Genomic DNA, 27,993 nt, shown 5'->3' on the forward strand with positions numbered 1-27,993 from the left:
GGTCGCCCAGGCGGAGCAGCAGCGGCGGCGGCGGCGGCGGCGGCGGGGCGGGCGGGCGGAGCGGGAGCGGGCGCGGCGCAGCCGGTGGGGGATCGCGGAGGAGGAGGAGGAGGAGGCGAGGCGGCTGCCCCTCCGCCGCCGGGGCCGTCGCCGCGGGGCTCGCCCGGACCATGCCGATCCTCCTTTTCCTCATAGACACGTCCGCCTCCATGAACCAGCGGGCGTATCTGGGCACCAGCTACCTGGACGTGGCCAAGGGCGCCGTCGAGCTCTTCATGAAGGTGGGGCCCGCGCCCGCCTCCCTCCCTCCCTCCTTCCCCCTCCCCGGCGGGCCTGACGTGTCTCTCCAAACACGTTCACACGTACACCGGCCCAGCACGCGTGTCGCCCCAACCCCCGCTCACGCTCTCCCCTCCCCCCCTCTCTCTCTCTCCGCAGCTGCGGGCCCGCGACCCGGCCAGCCGCGGCGACAGGTACATGCTGGTCACCTTCGACGAGGCGCCGTTTTGCATCAAGGTAAGCGGGGGAGGGGAGAGGAGGGGCAGCCCCCTCCCCCTCCCTCCCTCCCTCCCTCCCTCCGCGGGGGGGGCGGCGAGGCGGCCCCGGGGCGCAGCCTGCGAAGATGGCGGCGGACATTTTGCTTTTGTATGGCGGCGGCGGCGGCGGCGGCGAGCGAGCGGCTGAGGGCGCTGCTGAGATGGAGGAGGCGGAGAGCCGGCCGGACGCCCCACACCACGCGGCGGCCCTCCGCCTCCTCCCTCGCCCCCCTCCCGCCCCGATCGTTGGCCCAGGCGGAGCCGTTCACACGACCCCCGTGCCAGGGAGAGGCGCGCGGCGCGGTGACCTCCGGCCGAAGGGGCCTGGCCGGGGGGGGGGGCCTGGCGGGGGGGGTCTCTCTGAAGGGACCCCCGGGGGCGGGGGCTGCTCGGTCCTTTGGGCTAGAGTCCCTCTAAATAACGATAACGATAATAATCGCAGCCACCCCAGGAAGAGGAGCACCCCGGTTCGTCGGGAAAACTCTTCCCTTTCTTCCGTGGTCTTTGCCCCAGGCGTTTATTTTTATCCCATCTTTATTTTTATAAATAACTCAAGGCGGCAAACACATCCAGTGCACTGTCTCCTGTTCTCCCCACCACAACAACCCTGCGAGGTGGGTCGGGCTGCCAAAGTCCACCAGCCGTCTTTCATGGCTCAGGCAGGAGTAGAACTCGCCGATGATTGGCTCAGAGTCACCCAGCTGGCTTTCGCACTTAAGGGGGGGTAGAATTCACCATCTCCTGCCTTCTACCCTTGTGCCCTAACCACTAGACCAGGGGTAGGCAACCTCTGCTCTTTTATGACTCGTGGACTTCAACTCCCAGAATTCCTGAGCCAGCTGGCTGAGGAATTCTGGGAGTTGAAATCCATGAGTCATAAAAGAGCCAAGGTTGCCTACCCCTGCACTAGTCCAAAGAAATCTATTCCCTCACATATCTGCATGGAGTCCATGCTGTATTCATACAAAACACAGGCTCTTAATCTGTTCCCCTCAAGCATCTCCTCCTCGCTGTGAGTTAAGACTGCAGGGCTTCAGATGGGGAAAGCTTGACTTGCAGATAAAAAGTCCAAAATTTCTCTGATCTGTTTTTCCCGTAAGGTGGTCTTTTATTGTGTGCTTGGCGAACAGCAACACTTTTATCATAAAAGCGCACTTTTAATAAGACTCCCTACAGATGCTTGGAAGCATAATCTGGCTTCTGTGCGACTTGGTTGAGGGTACAGTTTCTTGATACTATAGTTTTTGCCTTGAGTTCTGCCCTTCCCCTCTCTTCCACCTTCCTAAATTCTGAGCTGAATAAGGATGACTTTTAAATTACATTTTAAATCAATAGTAGATATTAGTCTGAGAGGGGGCCTGTTTCACCTTTACATGGCAATCAAGCACCTGTACAAACAATAATCTGTCTCCCATCATGCTTAAAAGGAGCTCCTGATTAAATTCCTTTCCACATCCTTCACTTCCAGAGAGTAACTGCATTTTGGGCATGTGGCCTTCTCCATCTCCTCTGACAGCCAGCTGATTCATTAATAGAGGGAAGGAGGAGACCCAGAGCGGTTTCCTTCCCCCCTCTGCATCTGTCACCCTTTTGTCTGGGCCATAAAGGCTTCAGGTTTGTTTCTGGGAAAGTTCTTCAGTTTCTGCTCCTCCCAATTTCCAATTTCCTTGTTGCTAATCCCGCCTCGATCTGCATAAATAGAAATTGTTCTCATCATACTTCAGTCTTAAGTATTGTGAATTTCTTTCGGTTTCCTTGATTGAAGATCAACTGACGTTTGCTTTCTCTTTCTGAGAAAAGAATTCCCTGTTTAGAGCTCATTTTTACAAAGCTTAAAATTGCTAGTGTTGCAATAAGAGTTCTGATAAAAATGGATCTTGGGTGCTGCAATGCTGCCCGTTGGCCACATTCTCAAAAGAACCAAAATAAAACAATTGCTGGGTAGCATTTACAAAATCTTAGCACTCTGGACTTATGCAATAAGAGAAAACGCAACCTGAACTGACAATTTATCCTTAATTCTTGGAACGATATGCAGAAGCATGTTCCACTTGCTTTTCTACTGTGAACTGATCGGGGAATGGTAAAAAAATTAGTTGACATTTTTGACTGACATCACTGAGGAGAGACGATTATGTCTTTTGCCTTTTTTCACTTTGCCTCCAGAAAAAACAATTTTCTCTGTATCCTTAAGGCTTGCTTCAAACAACTAGGATTGCCTACTGTTACAATTTCAGTTACAGTTGTGCATCTGTTTGTTATTTCCTTAACACAAACATATTGAAAATGTATCCAAGAATAATTGCCCGTTTCAGTAGCTCTCTTTGAAATACATTCTGAGAGTTCTTGATTTCTTAAGCGTTCTTCAAAAATGATGTATTTATCTTGTCAGCAAAACATAAGACTGGAATTAGTCAAAGGGACTCTTGCCACTCTGAAAACGGTATATATATTTGTAGTTTTCAGAAGTTTTCACTGTTGTTTGCGTTGTTATTTTTACAGCCGTTCTTCATCTTTCAAGGAGGATTGAGAGTCAGAAAAAGTGGGTTGCTCAGAGCCACCTACTGAGCCCATGGCTGAAGTTGATCTGAGGAAACCAAGGGATGCGTTTCTACTTTTCCTGGAAACAAGATACACTTAAAAAGTACAATCAGCTCCCTTAAAACACTGAAAAGACCTCAGCCACACTTCTCTTTCTTGCCCATGTTCTTCAACAGTCCTCTAAGTTTTCTTTGCACCAATTCTTACTAAATTGAGGTTGCTAGCGATCTCCCAGCAGGCCAAGTATACTGAAATGGCACTTTTGTCCCAGATTGGGGTGCCAATCCTGTCTCTGGTGCTGTTGGTGGTGGAACTAGAAGGAAAATGCCAAACATGAACACAATATACAAACAAAATCATAATTAGCTGCTAAATTAAATATTGTGATCCTGCAGCCACATTATTGAAAGAAGTGAACCAGAAGATGTAAAGGCTAGCACTGATGATGTTACCACGTTGGGTAAGGAAATGTTTGCAAGAAAATAACCAAGCTCAGAGACCACCAAGGCCCCCACAGCTATAAATACTCTTTATCAGATGCTTTATTTGTGGTTGGCAATGTAGGTAGCCAATAGGCATGCAATCTGCAACCATTCTCCATAAGTTTTTAGGCTGCCCTTCAAAGTTTTGGCAATTGCTGCCTCAGCTACTTAGCAATCAACTGAGAGTGCAAATTTATTGTTGTACCGATAGCTAATCTCTAAGAAGGATAACTCCAAAGCCAATCTGTAAGAGAGGGATAACTTCAAGTATTTCTAGGACAGCTTTTTCATAATACCCACATTTCCCAAGTAAGAGAAAATATTTAGCTACACTGGACAGTCTATAAAGACCAGTGATCCTTAGAAAGGAGTGTAATTGATGGCTGATGGCAGAGTTATGGGAAACATTGTAGACAAACCTCGTTTGTTTAACTTGTGATGATCTTTGGCCTGTGGGACACAGGAAGGCTCTCCATTCATAGCAGTCCACGCATCAGTCTTAATTTGTCGTTGAACTCTCAGAAAGCGCCATTGAGTTCGTCTTCTAAGAAATCCCCCAAACCGATCTATAGTCGAGTCAATCTCATTGACTCATCCTATATATTGGTGGGTTGAGATAATAATTCTCAACATGGTTCGTAAATTTTTCTCTTAATGTTTTTAATGCACGAATTTTGTCTTTGCATTTCCAATAGAAATGGAGCACCTTGTATTTTGAAGGCTATTTAGATATTTAGAACTGTTGGGCAATCCTGTGTCATAAGCATTTGGAAAGCAGAAAAGCATCTCTCCCTGACTTCGTATCTATTTTCTTGAATTCACTATGCTTGTGCCAAAAAGACTAATCTGTACCAAAATTTGGAATGGCCCAGCAATCGAAGTTCAATATTGCAGGGCTGCATTGGTTTCCCTGAGTGGTTTTACATCTCTGTAAGAGTTAGATAGAATTTTAAAATGCCTACAGGAAAAAAAAAGTATTTCTGAGTAGTCCTTCTGCCAAAAGTATCCTTTTGTAGCTCTCTCCAGATTGGATGAAAAATTAGTCCATGTCTTTAAACTTCTCTCTAGTTGAAGCTCTCTCTTCCCCCCCTCCCTTTGGAACATTGTGCTTCTGGTGGACTGCTTCAGAATTTTAAAAGTTGGATGAAACTTTTAAAATGGGGATGAAGCAGGTCTACAGATGAGCCTTAGCAGTTCCTGGCAGAGAAATAGAGGGGGCCGTGGAAGAAACCACACAGTTGGTGAAAGTGGCCGATCCCCAGAAACCCAACTGAAGGCCTTTGCAAAGGTTAACAGTGGAGACATCTGCATTCAGCTGCATGTAATTGTGTCAATGCAAACTCGTGTGTGTGGTGCTCTGAATTGGTTTGGTTCTGGATCTTTCTACGTCATCTGTGGCTGCTGCTGCCGCTCTAAAGAGCTGGCTGCTGGCAAGACTTGTTCTGGCATGTCTCCGGATCTTGTCATCGGAAAGTTCTCTCGACTCTTTGGTCAGGATGACACTTCCTGTTTCTTTTTCCAAAGCTGAACACATTTATGCCTCAAAATGGAGTAAGACACTCTTGATGTAAGTGGCAGCTGAAAATGGAATTTAATATCTTTAACCCTTCATGGCGAATCGGTGTTTTCTTTCTCGAGGAACACAAAGTCTGTCACGCATGACTTAATTTGGAGAGTTTCATAACTCCTCAAAAATACATCCCTTTGTCCTTGCAAAGGCGGTGGCATCAGAAATAGTGAGTTGCGAGCCATTGTTAAAACTTGGGAATGTGCTGACCTCGGATATGGAATTGCATGTTGACTCCCTTGATGGAATCAGTGATAGTTCAGTAGTAAGTTCACATCACGGAGTTAATTTTGAAAAATGTGTTTGGAGAGGCATTTCTTAAGTCTGCAGAGACCAATTTAGTCATCTCTGGTCACTCAAACCAGAACATGTTAATTTCAGTATCCCTTGCACCTTTATAACACATGGCCGGGGCAGTTCTAAAAATAAAAGTAGGGCAACTTTAGAATTGGTGCAATAAGATAAAAATAAATTAACTTGATAGAATACATTTTAAATATCTTGTCAAATCTGAAGCAGGGTATGTGTGTGTGTGGGGAGGTACTGAAAAGGCTAATATTCTGCAGCTCATCCCCCTCTTAAGACACTGCAGTATTGGTTTGAGAACTGTATATATTACTTTTCTGTACATTGGCTTTCTGAAAGCCCAGTTTTGCCTGCCTTAAGAATTTAATGCACATACATTTATTGCTACTTGAGAAGATTAAATCTCACCTAGGACGGTACTAAATATTGGTTTCCTGTAGAGCAGAAAAATTATGTTTAGGTATTAGGAATATGGTCTTCTGTCTTTGCCTGTGCCTTTTTTAAAAAAAATAATGCTAGCCCTTTTTCTTCTCAACCTCATCGCCACGTGTGTTGGGATTTTCTGGGGTTTGCAGCCTGCGGGGACCGTTAAACCTTCCATCACAAGTGCAATTTTCTCGGTTGCTCTTGCCCTAATAAGTTCTGAGAACAACTTCCTGGGTACCAGGAAACAGAACCAGGGCAAAGGCGGCATGGAGCAGCAGCTCTTCTGGCCCAGACGGGTTCTTTGGGATACACTGTCTTGTCTTCTAGCAGTTCTGCAGCGTCTAATCTGGGCTGGTCACCATGGACCCCATTTTCAGACCATGCGTCCAAAAGCTCGGAAGACAAACCTCTGGTCCCAGTGACTGGCCCAGATTGGAACCTGCAGCATTATCCTGAGACACGTATACTCATTCTAGTAGTTGTTCCCAAATCACTGATTTTGGACAAGGAGGAGGGAAGGAAATTCAGCAGAATGCTTTAGTCCAGAAGTGAAGAAAAATGTTATCAGGACTAACTTACTAAATAGAGGCCTTTAGGGTTGGACATTAAGAGCAGAAACCACACCGATTGTTGCAGCCCATCATTCTCTGACCATTCCTAGCAGGTGGAGGTAATCCTCAGCTTACGAACACAATTAAGCCCCAACATTTCTGTTGCTAAGTGAGACAGTTAAATGAGTTTTGCCTTATAAAATGAATCTAGCTTGCCCACTGACTTTGCTTGTCAGAAGGTTGCAAAAGGGGATCACTGGACACTGGGACGCTGCGACTGTCATAAAGATGAGTCAGTTGCCAAGTATCCGAATGTTGATCACGTGACCCTGGGGATGCCGCAACAGTTTCAAGTTACTTTGTTTTAACTTCAGGTGGTTGTAAGTCAAGGATGACTTGTAGAGAAGACCCGCAGAGGAAGATTGCAAATAGATGAAACGGTCCAGTTTAAATATTTAAATTATTTAAAGCGTTGTTTTTGATTCAGCCTGGCCACACTTGACTGTTAAAAATGTGAGCAGAAGACGGAATTTCCTGTCCACGATTCATGGTAGAATCTTTCCAGCTGGCAGGGACTACCTTGGGTTAAATCTTTTGTTCATCTTAATCTGTTTGCAGAGAGGCAACACCTCCCCTTTGCCTCTTCAGCAGGTCCTTCTGCTCTGCCCTCTCTGCCCTTTGGAAGTATGATGTGGAAGGCTTGCATTGTTCCTCAACTCAGCTGCCACGGCGTGTCTGTCTCTCCATTGGGGTGTGGCGTTTTTAATGAGAGGTTGCAAAACTCGGCGTTGCAAGTTTTCAAAGGGTGCCGTGTACCAACAGCCATTGGGTAAAAATTTGCCCCTGGCAATGGGGTTGGGTTTTGTTTTGGTGCTTGATTGCTGAGTGCTGGTTAGTCTAGGGCAGGAGTGTCCAGCCTTGGTCACATTTAAGACTTGTGGACCTCAGCTCCCAGAGTTCCCCAGCCAGCCATGCGTGGGGAATTCTGGGAGTTGAAGTCCACAGTTCTCAAAGTGACCAAGGTTTGACGCTCCAGGTCTAGAGAGCTACAGCTGCTCGGAACATTGAGGCCTAATAAAAACCTAATCTTCAGAAGGCCCCACAAATGCCCTCTGGGATAAAAAGGGTGGGGGGGGAAGAGAGAGAGAACCTTTTCTGGCAATTTGCCAACTTAATGATGCCAGCCCCCCCTTTGTTTTTCCGTCTGCCATTCTTTAGGCACACCTCTGTGGTTATTTTTCTCTGATGGAAGGGACTCCTGATCCCTCTTCATTTGCAGGGCTCCAGCTTCTAGCAGACGTTCTCGTCAGGCTGCAGCAGTGGATTTAGAGGGCTGTTTTTCTACTTAAAAGGGTGAATTATAGTTTGTTAGGAACAGATTCTAACAAAAGACAAATAGCTAGCGTTGAATAACAGAACAATGGAGTTGAAAGGGACCTTGGAGGTCTTCTAATCTGCTTCTCAAGCAGCAGACCCTAGACCATTCCAGGCAAATGGCTGTCTGGTCTCTTCTTAAAAGCCTCCAGTGATGGAGCACCCACAACCTCTGGAGGCAAGACGTTCTACTGGTTACTTGTTCAAACTGTCAGGAAACTTCTGCTTATTTTTAGGTTGCTTCTGTCCTTGATTAGCTTCCATCCGTTGCTTCTTGTCTTGCCTTCTGGTGCTCTGGAAAATAAGCTGAACCCCTCCTCTCTGTGGCAGCCCCTCAAGTAACGCTCCTATCACGTCCCCTCCTGGCCCTTCTTTTCACTGGACCCCAAAACTTGGATCAGGAGTGGTCTACAGTATATCCTGTTTTCATACGTTCACGGCTCAGCAAATACATTTATTCATTCAATTTTTATCTGTTCAGGCCGAATCTTTGAGAGAACATTTTGCAGGTTTTGATTATTTTGCAGGTTATTTGTCACTTCTCTCCAGTGCTCTAGGAAGGAGGGAGAAAGGGAAGTTGGTTCTCTAGAAGTCCTGTGTTCCTATCACCTTTCCAGCCTCTGTCGAGGTTGTGTGGCATCAAGTAACCTCCCTGGTATAATATGGTGTACTTGGTGTCAGATATCTGGACGTAGGTAATGTATTTAGAATATTGCAAGTAAAGAGACTGTGGTTACTCGGATTTTTAATAGCTGCAAATATATATACTGAGATGTGTTCGTATAAATTTGAGCCAACACCTGAATCTCACCACTTCATATCTCCATAGTTCTCACAAAAGTGGCCGTCAGTTTGCCACACTTGTTCCATGGGGGAAAAATGCAGTAATTTTGTATCACCATTTTAGAGATGGAGTTGATCTCAAGAGCTACTTTTCAGCTCTTGGGTCTTATGTGGTCCTCAAGGAAAGTGCTAACTGTGTCTGACTTGGCATTTCAAGATCAGCTAAAGTTGGGTAGGGGTTGTTCCTTAGCTGGGTGGGACTTACACTAAAACGTTAACAGTGGTTTAAAAATGCAAACTATGTTAATTTCATCAATGTTTTGCAGTACATTACCCACTCTTGAAATTGTACACATTTTTGTCTTAAGCTGCTACCCATAATAGTATACTCACTTGATTAGTACTAATAGTGTATTAACTTGATTAGTATTTAAACCAAAACAATCTTTCGAGAGAGTAACGGTTTATTAAGCTGCTGAATTTTAAAGTTGATGTTTATATATCAGTGCGTTTATTTGGGTGGCTTTTGGTTAGTGAATTAAGTTTTTCTTGAGCCACTAATAGCTGCCTTCGTATTGGGGATATTTTGCTACTCACTTAGCGGATCCTTTATCAGGAGTTTTATTGGGAAAATGTTTTAGGCCCAAAGACCTAACTTGTAAGATTAAAATTGGGTACTACAGTAGGGTGGCAGGGAATTGCAAAGCTTTAAGGCACGCCCCTCAGTTACGATTTCTGCATCTTAAACAGAGCTGCAGTTGAAGGAAAGACTGGTTTGTAGGGTGTGGAAGGATGAGGTCAGAGCAGCAACTAAAAGCTTGTCCCCGATCTTTTGTAATGTTTCGACCTTCCAGCAAACGTTACAGCAACTTCAAGCTTCTTTGCAAGTTGAGAACAGAAAAGCTTAAAACAGTTTCATGATTGGCATGCTGAGAAGACATGCTTCTTGGAGACAGTGGGTTTGCAGTTACACCTCATAGCTATTTGACAACTAACTTAGCTCTGGAATTTAAAAAAAGAATCCTCCATCCGGTGGATATCTGCGTACAAAAAACCCTTTTACGTGCTGAACCTGGCAGAGGCTCAGGAGGAAATTGTGTGATGTCGATAGAACTTTTTCACCGGAGAGTGAAAGAATGCGTAGTGATTCTGAGGTTACTGGCTGCCTTGCTTTATTTTGCCACAGGGGAAAAAAAAAAACCCGGGACAGTTCCTCTGTTCTAGTACTGTTTTTTCCAGGGGTGAAAATATTCTAGGACTGTTTACTTGGCGGATGTTCCCTGCCCAGTGACGTTTGGCAATTCAAATGTAATAGTTCTAATAGATTAGTGTTGATTCAAAGGCTCTCTGTAGCCATTCACTTAAATTAAACCTACTGGAATGAGATCTGAAAGATGTTGCTGCAGCTGCTGCCAACCATTGAAATGGCAGAAAAGTAGGGTGGACCGGGCTGCCTTTGCAGCAAAGTGGCTGAGCTCATTCGATGCTTACCTGCGTGAATTGTTCCCTGCACACTTTCCTATTCGGTAAACAATAATGACTTGTTTTGAAGCCCTTTTTCTTGGCAGTCACAAAGTAAATGTGGCCTTTGCTCGTTCTTTAGGCTGGATGGAAGGAAAACCATGCCACTTTCATGAATGAACTGAAAAACCTGCAAGCGTCAGGATTGACCACCCTTGGGCAGGCGCTTCGATCATCGTTTGACCTGCTGAACCTCAACAGATTAGTCTCTGGAATAGACAACTACGGGCAGGTAATGGATGCTGGCCTTGAATTCCCTCGCTTCATCGTCTGAAGAAGTTTTAGAGCTCCTCCGTGAAACGGACCAGAGTAGTTCCTGTGTGCTTAAAATCAATTCTAGGGGCTCCGTGGGGAAGTCCACTTGCCCTGTCCAGGGAGGCTGAAATCTTTCCCTCCCCCTCCTAGCCAGAAACAAAAACTCAGTGAGGACTCTTCTTGGGTTAATTTCAATTGATTGGACTCTTTTAAGGTGTTAATTTGGGCATTTTGTTCCCTTCTGTAGGGGAGGAATCCATTTTTTTTGGAGCCGTCAATTTTAATTACCATCACAGATGGAAACAAGCTGACAAATACTTCTGGTGTTCAAGAGGAGGTAAGATACGCTACTAAATTGCTCTGCTCTGAAGGTGGCACATTTGCTGTTAAAATGTTAACGCTCTCCTGTGCTCATGTTCTCTTATAAAGAAGCCAAATATTTTATTAAAAATGCAGGCTTGTTTGTTTTGTTCACGTAGTCCTCTTTTTCTGTGATCCTCAAAAGATGTGACAGGCTGTTACAAACCTGTAAGATAAGCTACTCAGTGAGAAAATAAGAATGTTGGAATCTGCCAGAGAATCAGACCTTGTTTCTTTTAGCCGAATATTGTCTGCTCTGCCTGGGTTCCGTTTCTCAAGCAGGAGTCTCCCAGCCATACCTGGGGAGATGTTAGGCTTGTGCCGTAAACTTTGCGCACAATAAGCGTGACGTCTCTGCAAAGAGAAATCTTGCTTGAGTGTTTCATCTCTGGCCGAGTCTGCAGGGAAGCCTCTGGTAGTCGCACCAGAGCAGCCAGTACTGGAAACCACTCTGTTCAGTGGGCCTTGCTCAGCAGGAAACTGATTTTGGTCACCTTTGCTTGTTGAGTCCTAGTAGACTCTTAGCTAAAATGTTCCTCTTCTTCTTTCTAGCTCCATCTTCCTCTGAATTCTCCCCTGCCTGGTAGCGAGCTAACCAAAGAACCGTTTCGCTGGGATCAACGACTGTTTGCCCTTGTGCTGCGCTTGCCCGGAGCCCCTTCAGTGGAACCGGAGCAGCTAGGAAGCGTTCCCACAGATGAGTCTGCCATCACACAGATGTGTGAAGTCACTGGAGGTAGCCAGCTTTCGCAGGATTTTGGAAATTGTGTGAGATTCTAGCCAGGGCAGACAAGGTTGAACTTTAGTTGATTAGAATGGATCTCTCTTGTGAGTCACGCCTTGGCTTTTCTCTCCCCAGAGTCTGCCCTGGCTTTTGGGGAACATTAGTACAGCAGCTCCAAAGCAAAAGTCCTTGTTGAGTTTATGAAGAAGATTTTATAGGTTTCTAATCTTCTAGTAAACTTTGAAGCCCTTTTGAAAGGCTTGTCAAACTTCACTGTAACAAGCTGTGGGAGAAATATAAAGATTGGATTGATCCAAAGGTCCCTGTTGTTAATACAGTACTGATGTTGTCTTTGGTTTTTCAAGAAGAAGCATTGTGAACATTCAAGACTCTTTGTATAAAACTGCCTTCCAGCTGTAGAAGCACTTTTCTTTTGAGATACGATTAGGGAGAGCCACTTAGAAACGTTTCTTATTGAATTGAAAACCACCTCTGCATACTGTCAACAAGGGCGCATTGTACTCCCTTGCCACCTTTCCCTTTTCCAGATAGAACTTTTTCCAGAATGGGATCAGGTGGCAATAAAATTTACCCTCGGCTTTAATTCTGAAAGAGTTCCAAGTTCAGTTTTTTTTCTCAGTACCTTTAAACGAAATTGTGCAGCTTCCCCATTCCTGCAGTTCTTAAGTCTGCAACATGTTTCTCCCAACTTGCCTGAATTAAAACCTGCCTTTTCCCCTGTTTTCTGTTCCAGGGCGCTCGTATTGTGTTCGGACACAGCGCATGTTGAACCAATGCTTAGAATCCCTTGCTCAGAAGGTTCAGAGTGGTGTGGTCATTAATTTTGAAAAATCAGGACCAGATCCTCCTCACATTGGGGAAGGTACAGTTAAAGCTTTGTGTAGACCCTTAGCTTAAAAGACCTTGGTTGAAGGATCTTTGCTGACTTCAAACAGGGATATGGCCATTAAACCCCTAATACTTTGAAGTGACACAAATGATACAAATTAGGTTTGGACGGATGCTCTCCCATTCCCGTATATTAAACTGAAGTTGCGCTAATATTTATAATCCCTATTTTGTTGCAATGTCCCAGTGTAGAGAAATCTGATTGTGCTGAAGAGCTTATTCATGTTGTATGTTTCTTACTGTACTGTTTTTCCTTGGATTTTAGATGGACTGGTTGATGCCACAAGGCCTGTCAATTCCTTCGGTTCTCAACCATGGCACAGCTGTCATAAACTCATCTACGTGCGTCCAAACCCTAAAACGGGCGTGCCAGTTGGCCACTGGCCAATTCCTGAATCTTTTTGGCCTGATCAGAATTCTCCTACGCTGGTATGTAAGATACTAAGAATTCTGTGCCCTGTAGTTGAGACAGCATCCTAATGGAGGTATTCTTAGTACAGGTTCTAACCTCGCCTGAAAGGATCTTTAGAGTTGTCCTGTCTCTCAGCTCCATTCCATCTCCTGTCTTTCAAATAGTTAAACATCCCCTGTGTAGGACCTTGAACATACTAAAAACACTAAGGAGCATCAGAGCTGTTTTATTTTATAATTGTTCATAGGGGTTTGTTAGGAACTTTGTAAAAAAAAATCTGGAATAACCTCTGAATATATTGAATGAAGCTAAGAATGTTAGCAATAAGTACTTTTTGGAATGGGCTGGGACTTAACCTTCTGCAGCACTTCTGACTCCGCTGTTACGTCCTTTCCAGCCCCCTCGCACAGCTCATCCGGTGGTGAGATTCTCCTGTGTGGATTGTGAACCCATGGTGATTGATAAACTGCCATTTGACAAGTACGAACTTGAACCGTCGCCTTTAACGCAATACATCTTGGAACGGAAGTTGTCTCATGTCTGCTGGCAGGTACTTGCCTGATCTGTATTCCAGACGCTTAACTGTACAGATTTGAAAAGGTTTGGAAATAGCCAAACCAATCCCATTAGTCTGGTCCTTTGCTGGGCAGCCCTTGGTTAACCCACCAAGGGACCCCAGTTCAATCCTCATTACTCTTACTCTAATTGAAGTCTTTGAAGGAGAGAGCATGCTCTAGCTGCTTTCATTCAGACCAACCATGCTATTCTGAGCAGGCAGATGGTAGAGTGAAATTTCACAGGCCCAGCTGGCACGCTTCTTGTGATAATCCATTTCACAGGTAATTGCACGGAATTGCTTGCTGCTGAGTGGTAAGGATGCTAGCGGATTGGCAGGAAACTTCATTTTTCTACCTATAGCAGTTGCGGGGGAGGAGAGAATGTTTTTTATCTCCCTTTTTCCCCCTTTCACTCCCCTGTCTTTTACCTGGTCCTGGGACTCTTCTGCAGCTTCTCCTCTTCCCGTTCAGTCACTGTAATATAACTCCAGAAACGTAGTTTAAAAGAGCAAAAAGAAATGATTAAGACCTCCTTTGGGATCCAGAATTCAGGAAAAGCCATATTTGTCTTTCATGTTAGTATGAATGACAACTGGCAACGTGAGAATTCTTTGCCAGGTTATATTATAAAAGAGATTGTAGCCTAACTATGATTAGAAAGCTCCACGGGGCCCTAATCTTAGCATGATGAAGTGATGCTTTGGTAGCAAGTTAAATAAGAGAGATTGAGAAACAAACTCTCCAGCCTACTTTTGTTCTAATATATATCATGTCTTTCCCCAATCTGATCCTTTTTGGCAGCAGAGGAGCACAATACTCGTTGCTATCAGTGGCCACGTTGAGTGGGTGTTTTGGGAGTTGTAGTTTAGCACACGTGTCATGCACTGTGCTGGGAAAGCTTGCTACCAGTTCACTAGAAAAAAAATCAGATTTTTTTTTTAAGAGACGACTTTTTAAGAGAGACACCCGGATTCTTTTCCAGCTTATTTTTTAAGTGAACCATGACGCTCTGTTCCACCCGGTGTATCTAATTTCTTCCCTTCCCCTTCTCTTCCTCCCTAGGTATTTGTGAGCAGCAGCGCAAAATACAGCGAGCTCGGACACCCCTTTGGTTATTTAAAGGCCAGCACCAGCCTGACCTGTGTCAATCTCTATGTGATGCCTTACAACTACCCGGTTCTGCTCCCTCTGCTCGGTAAGCACTGCCTTGCCCGGCCCCCTGCCCGGATTGTAGGAAGGTCGTCCTGTCTGTCTGTATCTGTCCGTGCTGTATGTTTGCCAGCCGTTTTCTTAAACGGGATGGGAGCCAAGTGTTGCAAACTGCTACGTGGGGAGAAGAGGCTTTTTACACCCCCCCTCTCCCTTTTTTTCTCTGCAGCAGAGGAGGAGAGCCACCTGCTGCCAGTGCATGTTTGATGCTGCTCACCTCCTAGACTCGTAGCTTCTTCCTTAATTGGAGTAAGGTTCAACCTCCATTCTTTTCCCTCTTTCAGGCTGTGGTGTCTCCATTTCTTGCAGCAGCATGTATATAGCCCTGTGTTTTGTTTCCGTTTGAGAACTTGGGCTCAGAACTTCCAAGGGTTTATAAGATTGGGGGACCAAAAAAATAAGAAAAAAAGAAAAGAAAAATCAAGCTTGCTGTTCCCTTCTTTTGCAAGAAATAAGCACCTTATCTCTGGGTGGATTTATTTCACAAGATTTATTTTAGCCTGGATCCCGACTTTTCAGTCGGAAGCAAACCCAGGTTGCCCTGCCTTGCTGCGTTACAGTTTTTGGTTCCTAAAGCAGAATGTCTGGGTAGGGCCAGTTTTGCTTTAACCTGAGCTCAGGCGTGAATGTCCCTGGATGGCCTCTAGATGCCCAGGCGTCCTTCCTCCCAGTATAAAGCAGATAGCCTCTTCTTCAGAGTTGCCACGATGATGGTGAGGATGGTGAGGATGATCACTCACACGGATTGTGGAGTATTTCACCTGTGGAAATTGTCCCCAAATTTAGAATGCAAGTCCTTTTTCAGGTATCAGCTGAGCTCACGGCAGATCCCGTTTTGTTAGCCGTTGCTTAGAGAAATGAAATTAGTTTCTGACTTGTGAATGCTGTGGAAGGAAACACCTAGGGCTGTGTGGCCTGTCCAGTTCCGCTTTCCTCCTTGTCACTGAGCCCAATTTCAGCTTTGTCCCTTAACTCTGACTCCTGGCTCATTGTGTAGGCCAGTAACGGTCCTTTTCCTGTCCCGTTTCTAACCCTGGCCTTGCAGTTCAGAAGTGCACGGATTTTCCTGCCTTGTAAGTGAACTTGACAAGAGACCTAGTTAGACCCTCTCGGTTGCGTTTGACAAGTTCGATAGCTCTGCCTTTTCCTTTCTCTGCCAACCACTTGTTTTCACAACCGAAAACAAATGTAAGGCTGATTTATTTTTCAGCATCTGTACCTCACTTCACACATTTGGTTTTAGGTCTTTTATTTTTCAGTCCAGCTGACTAAACGTTAAAACAGCAGGGTGGAGATTCCAGGCTGCATGACTCACAGCCAAGATGTTTGCTGTGTGGTTGGGTAATTTTGCAAACAGGGGAATGGAAGTGTATATGCCTTGTGCTACGTCTTGCCTCAGTTGAGGAATATATCCAGAAGCACACTGAATTACTTACTGATTAAGTACTGAGTATTTTCCTAAACCTTTTTATCTTTTGTTTCCTTGGAACGAAAATTTAGATGGATTGTTGATTAGTATATTTTGGCTTTCCCCTTTCAGAAACACTTTCTGCTTATTCTTGTGCCCTAAATTGTGTATTGGGGTATATTTTGAAAGAGCAGCTTCGGAGAGAGAACTGCTGGTAAATAAGAAGATTCTATTCCCCCCTCCTTTTTGGGGGATACAATTTTACTTGAGATTTCCTGTTGCTTCAGACCTTGCTCTGTTCCTATAGGTAAAAGAAAACAGGAACTCCTTGCTATTCTTCTGTAATATTTTTTTCTAATTATATATATATAATTATATATGTTTTATCTGTATTGGCTTCCAACTACATAGACTTGATCTGGCCGCTCCTCAGATTTTGTTTGCTTCTTGCCACTTTTTTTGTGAATTGTTAATTTGCTACATTAAAAAATTGAGAATATCTGCTGTCCCGATTGGCAGAGATACTAAATGGAGATGTAAAAACAAAGGCTGTCCTCTAAGTTGTCCTTCCCAGTTCTTGGTTGAAGGCTGTAGATTGCACGAGGTGGAGGCTTCTTGCCTGAGTGATAGCTAGTTGGGTGCAGATGATCGGCTTTGTGAAGTAACTCTTGTATTTTCTAAGAAGAATTTCCGACCGATTGTGTCTCCCAAAGATAATACGTTCCTGATGGCTTGTTTGAGGTCCCTTTTTCTATCAGGAAAGTTGAGTAAGAGTTGCTTAGTTACCTATTTTAAAACAATCAGCGTTGCTGCAGTTTATGGAGTTCCCCCCACCCCCACCCCTTCGTTTCAGCTTCTTGTTGTGATTGCACCGAAAGCTGAGGAAGACCCTGGCTTCAGTGTGAGGCTGTGTGGCATGCTCTGAAAACTAATTTCAGACTGAAATTTGAAGCTTGCTGTGAAGAAGTGCTGGGTTTCAGCCTGTTTTCAAGCGCTGTTTCTGAACTGTTTTCGAAGCAGGCCCAGGCCTACCTCAGAGGTCTTGAACTAAGTAACACAATTTCTCTTTTTTTTTTTCTCCCCTTGCCTTTGTCAGACACGACTACTGGACACATCCAACCACTTCTGAAATTTTTGAAAGTAGTTTGTCACCCCCTTTTTCCTAGAGCTGAGAGTGAGTGATGGTGCAAGGTTTATCTACTTGTCTTCTGCCTAAGGCAGGATTAGAGCTCAGGTTGTCCTGTTCCTGCTCCAGTGACTTCACACCTAGGCCAAATTGTCTGTCTTAAGATGTGTTACTTTTATGTGGTAACCCCGGATGGAGTTGTGGCATATAATAGCATTCTATGTCTCTCTGAAGCAAAAAATAATCTTGTCAGTTCCAACATGGGATTTGATCTTGGAAACTCGCATCCCTTTGGATCTCGGTTCTTGAGGGATAATCTCATGGAGCAGGAAATAGTTGTTACTTTGACCTCCGTTGATGCCCAGTGTGTAACTTGCATTGTTTCTCCTCTTTGCAGATGACCTTTTCAAGTTTCACAAACTTAAGCCAAATCTGAAGTGGCGACAGGCATTGGACAGCTACATAAAAACCATGCCGCCCTACTACTTAGTGGTATGTAGTTTTGTCCTTTTTATGGGCCCAAATGAACTGCTGGCGGATGTTCCTCAGGAGAACATCTTTTCGCATGTCTTCTGAGTAAAGTGGCTTGCATGCCAGGATTCTGAAGTTCTTAATGCTTGCAATTTTGTACTCCCTCCTTAAAACGTTTTGGAATTGTTGCCTAGCTTATTGGATTTGGGGGGTTTATTTTTTCAGCCCTTCCCCCCCTCCTTCTCCCCTTCGGCCTTGCTGGGTCCCTTAACTTCAGATCTCTGGGCTATTACTGTTAGTCGTATAAGCAAGGGATGGTAGCATTTAACGCTGCACCTGGCAGAGCCAGAGGTGGGAGGGACGCTGATTAACTAGATGGGCAATATGGAAATTACCTGGATAGCTTGGGCAAGATGCCTCATTGTGGACTTGCATCATCCCGGCAATCAGGGCCTCCAGCTTCTACGCTGTAACTGGTGGGGGTGCCAGGCTGGTTCCGTAGCCCAGACACCCACCATGAGATGCCTTAAACGACTGGAGTGTACAACTTTGAATCCATGCTTCCAAAAAAAATAATAATAATAAAATATGGCATATTGGAGCACCAACTCTGTTGTGCCTTAATTTCACATGTACTGATCTGTGAGACTTCTTTTTTTAAAACAAACAAACAAACAACAAACAATTTCTTTAAAGAAAAAAGATCTGATTCTCTTCTTACTCTTGTGTATTTTGTTTTCCTTATAGCCATTAAAGAAAGCGCTAAGGATGATGGGAGCTGCAAATCTGATATCAGATAATTTAGATTGTGGACTTAGTTACAGTGTTATCTCTTACCTTAAAAAACTCAGCCAACAGGTAGTATCAACAAAACCTTTGAAATTAGAAGTACATTAATTATTATTATTATTTTAGTGTGTGTTGCTCGAGTTATATAAATAAATCACCTAAGGAATGTCTCCCGCCCCCCCTCATTCCCCTCCATTATATTTCAGATAGATAAATGGCCTGTTTGCATCTCTGTTTTCAGTAGATGGCGGTTGGGTCCGTAGCACAAGAAATAGAGGAGGACAAACAATTTTAGTGTGGCTGTTCATTGCTCGCTGGGCTATGGTTGTAAATAATTAGCATTGTCAGCATTGAAACAACAGCAGTTGTTCTGTGCTGTTGGTACCTGGAGGCCACATAGGAACTGTTTTTTTTAAAGAAACAAAACCAAACTAGACAGATCACAATACTGAGGCAAGTGAATTTCCTCAGTCAAATAATCCCTTTCTTAGAGTATGTAAGAAATACTAAGAAGTACACGTCGTCGGGTTTTATTGAGTTACAAATTAAAGTTGCATGGTTTGGGGAAAATGCTAAAGGATGCCTAATGCTTTAAAAAGCAGGGGTCTCCAACCTGGGCAACTTCACAATTTGTGGACTTCAGCTCCCAGAATTCCTCAGCCAGCCTCATGGTAGCTGAGGAATTCTGGGAGTTAAAGTCCACAGGTCATAAAATTGCCAACAGTGAAGACCCTTGCTTTAAAGAATGGCATGGAGGTATCTTCCCATAGAGTGGGAAAATCTTCCCGTTGAGTAAACTTAACGTTGCAAGTCAAAGCAAATGATCACAAAGCAGGGATGGGCTTGTTACAAACCTCATCTTCCTCTTTGCTGTTTTGAATAACTTGAGTAATTGGTTAAGAAATCTACTACCTGCCACTATATGATGTTAAGAATTACCCCAAAACCGTTCCCCTTCCACTCAGATATCTTGAGGTATTCAAGGAAGGCCTTCAGGGTCCCAACTTACTGTAGAGCTTAGGAGGTAAAAAGCTCGGTGGTGCAGCTAGATTGAAGTAGCTGAGTGTTAACATGTTTCCTTGGTTTTCTGTGGGATGCAATGCTGCACATTACTTGGAGTAACATCATCACAAAAGGCTTGAGAAAGCAACTCTTGGGCAGGGTAGACTTAAGTTTTGCTGTTTGTCCTGTGATAGCCGTGACCTTTGCTAGTAGTTACATGAGAAAGCCAGAATGAGTGATGAAAGAAATCCTCAAATCCAACATAGTCTGTAAAAATACTTGGAAGCCAGATATGGCTGTGTCCTTCCAAAACCCAAACAGTTAATGCTCTAGAAGTCCAGTTCAGGATAATGCCTTCTCTCTCCCCCCCCTCCCCTTTCTTTCTCTAAATTATAAAAATTCTCTTTTGAGTGCATACACTTACGTTGGCCAAAGGGCTCTGTGATTTGTAGTTCAGTTGCTTAAAGTGGAGCTGTAGCCCAAAGGGCAGGAGACCAGGATGTATTTTAGGGGAATCTAGTGAAATTGTTGCTGTGACTTCTGGGGTGAGAAGGTTGTTCTGTCCAGAATTTTCTTCAACAGAGGTTCTAGGTCAATGCTCTAAATTGCTTGCTGTGTTCTTTGAAGTGTTGGCCCGTTCTGCACAAACCTTTAATCCCTTTGCAGTGCAGTAGCCTTTATGGGGCTAATATAAACCAGGCATGCAAGTTTTTAAGCTGCACAGAGCCCACGTGGCAAACACGATTATTTGCAGCAGAGGCTGTAGAGTGGGACAGACTATAAAGGAACACTGAGGACCTGCTCTGCCCAATGGAAATCTGTCTGCCGTGGTTACATTTCCCCTGCCTTTACCTTATATGCAAAAACATTCTCAGTTGGCTTTTCTGCCGCCCATTTTGCAGTCTTAAGTCATCCATATGTTAAGAAAAGGCTCATAGTTCAATTTGAAAGCTTGCAGAACCTCGACAAATGATTGTGCTGGTGTTTTAGCAAAATGCTGTGAATCCTTGAGAGGACTCGTTTTAAGCAGGGTTTTGTTTTGTTTTTAATTTAAACTCCTGATGCTCGGAAGGCAAACTTTGTCTTTCGGTGTGCCGGGCGTTTGCTTTATGCTACAAACATTGGCAGGGCTGTGGGGCTGTCATTAATGGGCGCTGTGATTTTCATTGCAGACAAAAATAGAGTCCGAGCGGATAATAGGGTCAGTGGGTAAGAAACCCCCGCAAGAGACGGGCATTAAAGTGAAGAGTCACTCCAGTGGCCTATCCCTCATCCAGAGCAGGGATTTCAAGCAGTTGCTTCAAGGGATTTCTGGTGACTCTCCCCTGAGGCTGCCTGAAATGAACGTAAAGGAATTTGCTGGCTTCCACATAGGGCTCTTGAATAAGGTGAGTCTGATGCCAGGTCTGAAGGGAGCGGACACCACCTGACTTTTCAGAAGTAAAACAGGACTAAGCCAATTGTGTTCTTTGCCCAAACCCAGGATCTGAAACCACAGGCCTACCGCAATGCTTACGATATTCCTCGTCGCAGCCTTTTAGACCAACTGACCCGGATGAGAACTAACCTGTTGAAAACACACAAGTTTATTCTAGGCCAGGATGAAGGTAAGGATTCTCATGGTTTGTTGGGCGTGGGATGATCCCTTGGCTGGAGCGCAGGGGGTTGCTTTACCTCTGCCTCCAGATGGCCCAGGTAGCCTTCATTTGGTCTTTCCCAGACCTTGATCAAGGGTTGAACACGGAAGGCCACGTGCCTGCAAAGGAGGCACTTTATCTCAGAGCTCAGGCGTGTTTCTGGGAGTAATTTGGAGGTGTGGCATTGTGGGTTATGTACAGTTTGAATTATAGAACGAGGATTCTTTTCCCCCTTGTTTGGGACTCGTTTCCCAGGTAATGTTTAATATTGGAAGTTGTAAATCAAGCCAACTCTTAAAGGAAAGCTTCCACTCACTAACTCGAGGTGCTGCCTGTCAGCTGCAGAAGTAGTCTTGGCTTTGAGCCCCCGTCTGCATTTTTCAACGTCTGGGGACCAAGACTTTTTAAAAATGGGAGGAAGTGCCCAGTGAAAAAACCACGGATGTAACTTTCTCAACAGCAGAAGAGTTAACCACTTGGAGCAGGGCTCTTCAAACTTGGCCCTTTTATGACTTAATTAAATTTAAATTTAAATTAAATTAAATTAATTATGACTTGTGGACTTCAACTCCCAGAATTCCTCAGCCAGGCACAAGTCATAAAAGGGCTACGTTTGAAGACTCCTGACTTAGGAGGTCTTCTTATAGTGGAGCTGGAGGCTAGGACGTTTGCAACTGTGTCGTGACTGTTGCCACAGGCTTCTCAAGTCAGTACTGAGACTAAAGCCCTTCCTCATTTGGGGAGCATCATGTTGGGAAAGAGGTATTGAAGGTGCTAACAATACGTGGTTTTCTTGGATGCAGCTCTTCTCCAAAGGAGAAATTCTTATTGCAGCCATACGGATTCTGGCAAACGAGGTACCTGGCTTTTGTCTTGCAGATTGCCTTCACAGTGTTCCTGTAGCACAGATGGGGAACTACCAGGAATACCTCAAGATGATGCCTTCTCCCCTTCGAGAAATTGACCCAGACCAGCCCAAAAGGCTTCACACTTTTGGAAACCCTTTCAAGCAAGATAAAAAGGTAGGGGGTGGGTGGGTGGGGGGCTGTGCTTACTGGCCCAACCCTGAACTCCATCCCCTTTCTCTCATCCTCACCTGGGGGAGTTGATGCAGGAGATGCAGCCTGTCGTTCTTTTTTTTTTTTTTTTTTGTGTAATCCTATTTATATCCCGCCCTTCTCCGAAGACTCAGGGCGGCTTACAATCTTAAGAAGCACAAACCAATGTGCTTAGCAATAGCCTTCATTCTATGTATATGCCTGCTTATTAGGGCTTTCGCCCCCCCCCCAAGCGGCATTATTACAAAGTCAGCTTATTGCCCCCAACAATCTGGGTCCCCCTTTTACCTACCTCGGAAGGATGGAAGGCTGAGTCAACCTTGAGCCTGGTGGGACTCGAACCTGCACTAACTGTTGTTCTTTGTGGGCGATGCTGATGATGTTCTTTTCCTCAGGGAATGATGATCGACGAGGCGGATGAATTCGTCGCCGGTCCTCAGAACAAAGTCAAACGTCCAGGAGAGCCCAACACACCGGCATCCCTGAAGAGAAGGCGCAGCATGTCCCCGCTCTTGAGACGGCCGCAGTCGCCACCAGTGGTGGCTAACCACGTTGGTGGGAAAGGATCTCCCTTGGCTGCCGGGCCCCCATCCAACCCAAATACGAAAGCCACGCCAGCTTATAAAGGTATAAAGTCGCTTCTAGACACCAAAATACTAAAGAAATAAATAAACTTAGTTGCCCAGATGCAAGAGTTTTGACCCTTTGTTCTTTATGCCCTCCCCTCCTTGCACAGAAGAAGACCTGGGTGTTGCAGGGTGCTGATGAGGCAGGGAGATGCACCCTGGCCCCTCCTTGGAACTTCCACAAGAGAGACATGTACATATCATGTTTCCAGCTGGAAAATAAGCCCCAGCGTGATTTTTCAGGATGCTCATAATATAAGGGCCAGTTAAGATTGTCAGCCAGACGGACACATTTAGTACCGTATTTCCCCATATATTTGCCTTAACTGGAAGATAAGCCCTAATGTGTCTTTTGGAGCAAAAATTAATATAAGACCCGGTCTTATTTTGGGTGGCTCAACTAATTCAGGTGTGCTCTGCAGGACAAAAGGAAGGGAAAGAGACTTACCTGGGTCAGCTTTTCAGGGTGCCGTCCAAATATGTAGAACAGCCTGTCCTACCAGTTTTGTGTTGATTTGGGATATTTTACTTCCTTGATCGGCTTCTTGATTTGCTTCTCTGGGTGTTGGATACTTGAACTTTTGACTTGGGGCTTAAGTGTCTCCAAATTGGCACCCAGATTAATAAACTTTGCAAATAAGCTGTCATTAAGCAATGCTTTCCAGCCCTCTCTAAACAGTTTACAGAGTCAGCCTCTTCCCCCCCCCCCCAACAATCTGGGCCCTAATTTTACCAACCTCAGAAGGATGGAAGGCTGAGTCATCCTTGAGTCAGACAGGATCGAACTGCTGGCAGCCGGCAGTCAGCAGAGGTACTGCATTCTAACCACTGCACCATTGAGGATGTCTTTGCTGTGCAGTTGCTGTTTTTCCCCAGAAATTCTGGTGCAGTTAAAAGAAAGGGAATACAGGTAGTCCTTGAGTTACGATCACAATTGAGCCCTAATTTTATGTTGCTAAGTGAAACATTTGTCAAGTGAACTTTGCCCCATTTTACAACTTCACTCACCACATTTGTTAACTGAATCACCGCAGTTGTTAAATTAGTAACACAGTTGTTAAATGAATCTGGCTTCCCCATTGGCTTGTCAGAAAGTCAGAAAAGCGGATCACATAACCCCGGCACACCGCAACCCCGGCACACCGCAACCATCATAAATGTGAGTCAGTTATCAAGCATCCAAGTATAAATTGCATAACTACGGGGATGCTACAACGGTCGGGTGAAAAACAGTCCTAAGTCACTTTTTTTTCAGTGGCACTGTAACTTCAAACTCTCACTAAATGAACCGTTGTAGGTCAAAAACTACCTGTGCCATAGTGTGGGATTTTGTCACTTTTGTGTTGCTATGAGTTTCAAATTCAAGGCTTCCTATACATTTCAAGAACGCATCTCAAGAGTTTATCCCATCAGCTTTATTCCTTGTATGGTTAGTGATTGTGAGCTTTGTAGCTTGAACTTTGACTGTCTTCCATCTTTTGAAACTCAGCTCCAGGACTTCTCTTTTACAGATACAAACAGCAATACGGTTCAAGACGGCAACGGTGAAAAGAAAGCCGAGAATACCCAGCTGCTGGAGAAACCAGGGGACGGACCTTTGGTACATCTTGTTCCTCCGTCCCCGGCTGCGGTGGTGGACGAAGACCTGCCAAACGATATGGACTCTGTGACCGGCGAACTGAATTGTGTTGGGGAGGATGGACTGGACCATAGACCTGTAGCCAATTCCCTCATCAGGGGCCCTTTAAACTACAGTATATCCACCGAAGACCAAAAACTACTCGTGGAGCCAGCTTCTGGAACTGTGCCAAATTCAGTGAAAATAACATCCAATATGTTTGAAGGGAACAACGAAGTTATCAAAATCAAGGTTATGAAGGAAGTTCGGAAACCCGGGAGAAGTAAGTGATTGGAAAGACCAAAATTGGATGCAATATTCCACGCATGAACTTACAATGCTTTGGTAAGGCCACACTTGGAATATTGCATCCAGTTTTGGTTGCCACGTTATAAAAAAGGTTGTTGGGACTCTGGAAAGAGTGCAGAGAAGAGCAACAAAGATGATTAGGGGACATTGGAGGCTAAAACATAGGAAGAACGGTTGCTGGAATTGGGTATGTCGAGTTTAATGAAAAGAAAGACTAGGGAAGACAGGATAATAGTGTTCCCATCTCTCAGGGGTTGCCACAAAGAAGAGGGTGATCAATTTATTCTCCAAAGCGCCTGAAGGCAGGACAAAAAGCAACGGGTGGAAATTAAGGAGAGAAGCAACCTAGAACTAAGGAAAAATTTCCTGACAGAACAATTAATGAGTGGAACAGCTCTTCTCCAAAAGTTGTGGGTGCTCCATTATTGGAAGTTTTTAACAAGAGTTTGGACAGTCAGTTGTCTGAAATGGTTTAGGGTCTCCTGCCCAAGCATGGGGTTGGACTAGAAGACCTCCAAGGTCCCTTCTAGCTCTTTTATTCTTAAGAGACTCCATCACTCCTTCAAAACAATGAATAGAAAATCTGTTAGCTTCAGCAGGCAGGGCATGGGGAGTGTTATATATATATCTCCATTATTACTGAAATTCTTAAGTTGTCCAGTCCGCACCCCTTATAAACCCATTCACCTAAAAGCAAACTGTAGGTTCTTCAAGGCGAGCCTCTTGACAAACAGTTTTTAGCATCAGCAATTCCTTTTCTGGAATGAGTATAAAGAATCTTACAAGTATTGCAAAATATCCTCACAACACCCAGTATGCTGAACACCTGTCAAACGGAAAAATATATTTTTTTTTCCAAGTTCCTGTTTTAAGCCGTTGGGGGGAACTTGGGGGGGAAAAGGACATTAAACCCAACAGAAGAAAGACTGCTTCTTCTCGGAGAGTGATACGTTACAAGCCTAAGAGTTGGAAGGGATTTGAAAGGCCACTAGTTCCAGCCCTTACTTAGCACAGGATCCACCAGAACATGGCTAACAAAGGGGGGCTCCACAGGAAGAGAACGCAACAGGTCTACCCAACTGTCCCACAGGCTGAAGCTTGTGCTAACGGTTAGCCTGAACCACCTTGTAGTTTTATTTCGCAGGTTCTGTCCTAAATTCCTCTCCGTGTGATACTTCTTCAGATATTTGAAGAGTGTTTTTGTGTCACCCCTTAGCCATCTCTTCTTCAGTAGGGTAGACTTTTCCAGATCCTTTAACTCAGGGCTGCCCAATCCGTGGGACGGTCTGTGGCCCATCAGGAACCAGGCAAGTGAGCGAAGCCTTATCCATGCATGTGCGGGATCCAGGCAGCATGAGAAACCTCCCCCCCCCAGTCCATGGAAAAAACACCCTCCACAAAACCAGTCCCTGGCACCCATAAGGTTGGGGGCTGCTTCTTTCATTTTAGCTCCTCCTTGAACAATGATGCTTAGATTGCGTGGATATGTTTACGTCTGCTCGTCACATTCTCATCATACACTAAGTAAATAGATAGTGATGCTTAGAACTGGATAATTACTCCAAGTCGGGTCTAACCAGGAGAAGACAATTCTGTGATGTAAATCTAATCTAAATCAACCTGAGATTAGATGGGGTCGAACTCAAGGTGCCTCTGAAGTTTGCCACCGTGGTGCTACAGATGACCCTTCATGACGCAGTTGGTGTGAATCCCCTCCACTGTGTCTTTCGGAATCGGTCATAGCTCAGTTATGATTCCTGTCCGGTTTCTTTTAAACATTTTGTTATTCTGCTTTTCGGTCAGTGCTGGGAGCAGTTTGTGTATGTCGTCAGACTGCAGACACAGGAGGAGAAAGGGAGGGAGTAGCTTGCCATCCTTAAGGTCTGGAAACTGAAAAGGAGAAGCGTTGGCTGGGTGGGAATTTTGGTTAGCTGGCTGGTGGCAGAGTTGGAACAAAAAGTTCTGATGGTCTGCCACTTCTATCCTAATCTAACCTCCTTCTGTCTTTTGAAATTGTAGATTATGAAAAAATCTTCTCTCTCCTAGAAGAAATACAAGGCCCTGTAGAAATTCAAAAATATTTCATTGAATTTGCTATCAAAGAAGCAACAAGGTGTGTATTAAGGAAACAGAAAGGCTTTACTTACCGCCTGGCTTGTTTACTTATTTTGCGAATATTTAAAATGTGCTCCGTTCTGTCGGGCTCCGAGGGGCAGATGGACCTCCGCTATTCTCTGAGAGGTCAAAGCTCTTGGCCATTGTCGGTTTACGTTATGTATAGAAACGCTTAGCTCTGTCTGTCTGTCTGTCCAGATATACAGGGGAGGAAGAGTGTGGTACCCTTAATAAACGGCCTCCCCCCACCCCCTTTTTTCTTTTAGGTTTAAAAAACGGGTCTTAATTCAGCACTTAGAAAGAATACTAGAGGACATAGAGTTCAGCAGCCTTCCCAACAGAATTAATCATGTCAACAGTAGATAATAATAGCATGCCGGCCAGAGGAACGGACAGGTCCGGGCGATGGAGTTTGCTGTGCCGTGGAGGAATGGAAGAGGAGGCGGCAGCCGCTGGCCCTGCCAGCCGGGCGGCTTTTCTGTTGGCGTCTCAGAAGAAGGGTGACGTTTTTACGCTTGCGCGCCTCCTTCGCCGGACACCGGAGGAAATTGCCGCAGGAGGTGTGGCTTCCTCCCTCCCCACCCACCTTTGGAGGGCTGATCTGCCCCTGGGCCGAAGAAAGACACTCGGGGCCGCCCCTTGGTCCTGCAGGTGATGAGATTTACTCATTTGAACCCTTGCTGTAAGACACTTTAAAGGGCTGCTGTAGGCCACCGGGGCGAACGGCACCCCCGTTACCTCTGCGCTTGTGTCGGAGCGATCCTTTGTCCTAAAAACAAAAGGAAAGGAAAGAGGAGGAGGAGGAGGAGGAGGAGGAAAGGCCCTCCGTGGTGGTAGTGCGTCTTGTCGCTACGGGCACGAAGGTGAACCTTTCCCGCGAGAGCGGCTAGCTGACCCAGGCACGAGGTTGCAGGGTTAATTGGATTGAGAGGAAATGCGCCGCTCGTCTGGGTTGAGGAGACGCTCCCAAGAGCCCCAGGACGGACGGACTGGCCGGCTGGCGGCGGCTGCGGCTCCTGCGGTGGCCACTAAACAACCTACCTCAGTCTTCCTCTTCTTCTTCTTCTTTTGTCTGCAGACGTTCTGCAAGCGCGTCCGAGGCTCCCCACGTCCAGCCTTCAGTTCTCTTTCATCTTGGTGAGGAGGACGGAGACTCTTCTCGTGGACTTGGCTTTGGAGGCGCTTAAAGGAAACCTGGGGGTTTAGACACAAAAGCCAGGAAAAAGAACTGCCCTCCCCGCCCTCCACACGAATTTTACTTTTTAAACGTTCATACGAGAAGAAGCTATTTTGGACAGTGTTGTTTAACAGATCCTTACTT

At 45.1% G+C, this 27,993-nt stretch overlaps 1 protein-coding gene and 1 long non-coding RNA gene across 10 annotated transcripts; one reads left to right on the forward strand and one right to left on the reverse strand.

Annotated features, from left to right (window-relative positions):
• LOC310645927 (integrator complex subunit 6-like) lies at positions 1-27,956 on the forward strand. Of its 4 annotated transcripts, XR_014493613.1 has the most exons (19): positions 1-281; positions 439-516; positions 10,170-10,319; positions 10,590-10,679; positions 11,255-11,438; positions 12,181-12,309; positions 12,601-12,764; positions 13,145-13,297; positions 14,367-14,499; positions 17,445-17,539; positions 18,266-18,376; positions 20,482-20,697; positions 20,793-20,916; positions 21,826-21,968; positions 22,400-22,631; positions 24,142-24,531; positions 26,577-26,670; positions 26,939-27,323; positions 27,751-27,956. XR_014493613.1 is itself a non-coding variant. In XM_083371999.1 (18 exons), exons 1-18 carry the CDS (start codon positions 171-173, stop codon positions 27,036-27,038), a joined length of 2,697 nt encoding a protein of 898 aa, XP_083228125.1. In that variant the 5' UTR covers positions 1-170; the 3' UTR covers positions 27,039-27,956. The 4 variants fall into 4 exon arrangements, 3 of the variants coding, with proteins under 3 accessions (XP_083228125.1, XP_083228126.1, XP_083228127.1); XM_083371999.1 differs by having other exon boundaries at positions 26,939-27,956; XM_083372000.1 differs by lacking the exon at positions 18,266-18,376 and having other exon boundaries at positions 26,939-27,956.
• Positions 13,257-26,561, reverse strand: LOC310645928. Of its 6 annotated transcripts, none has more exons than XR_014493614.1 (8): positions 23,940-24,130; positions 23,368-23,511; positions 22,297-22,486; positions 19,317-19,515; positions 17,914-18,078; positions 14,731-15,274; positions 13,448-13,659; positions 13,257-13,329 (listed from the first exon to the last, which is right to left on the reverse strand). It is a non-coding gene; the product is annotated as an uncharacterized lncRNA (long non-coding RNA). The 6 variants fall into 6 exon arrangements; XR_014493619.1 differs by lacking the exon at positions 13,257-13,329 and adding an exon at positions 18,356-18,392 and having other exon boundaries at positions 13,337-13,659; XR_014493615.1 differs by lacking the exons at positions 13,257-13,329; positions 23,940-24,130 and adding an exon at positions 26,178-26,561 and having other exon boundaries at positions 13,337-13,659.
• Positions 27,957-27,993: the final 37 nt, after the last annotated feature.

Source organism: Vipera ursinii, assembly GCF_947247035.1.
Source record: "Vipera ursinii genome assembly, chromosome: 12".
NCBI classification, from domain to species: domain Eukaryota; kingdom Metazoa; phylum Chordata; class Lepidosauria; order Squamata; family Viperidae; genus Vipera; species Vipera ursinii.

Bases quoted from the DNA above. Each gene is read 5' to 3' on its own strand.
- LOC310645927 (XM_083371999.1), top strand. From the start codon at position 171: ATGCCGATCCTCCTTTTCCTCATAGACACGTCCGCCTCCATGAACCAG. The intron at 282-438 runs GTGGGGCCCGCG...CTCTCTCCGCAG, and splicing joins CCGTCGAGCTCTTCATGAAG to CTGCGGGCCCGCGACCCGGC. The intron at 12,310-12,600 runs GTACAGTTAAAG...CTTGGATTTTAG, and splicing joins TCCTCCTCACATTGGGGAAG to ATGGACTGGTTGATGCCACA.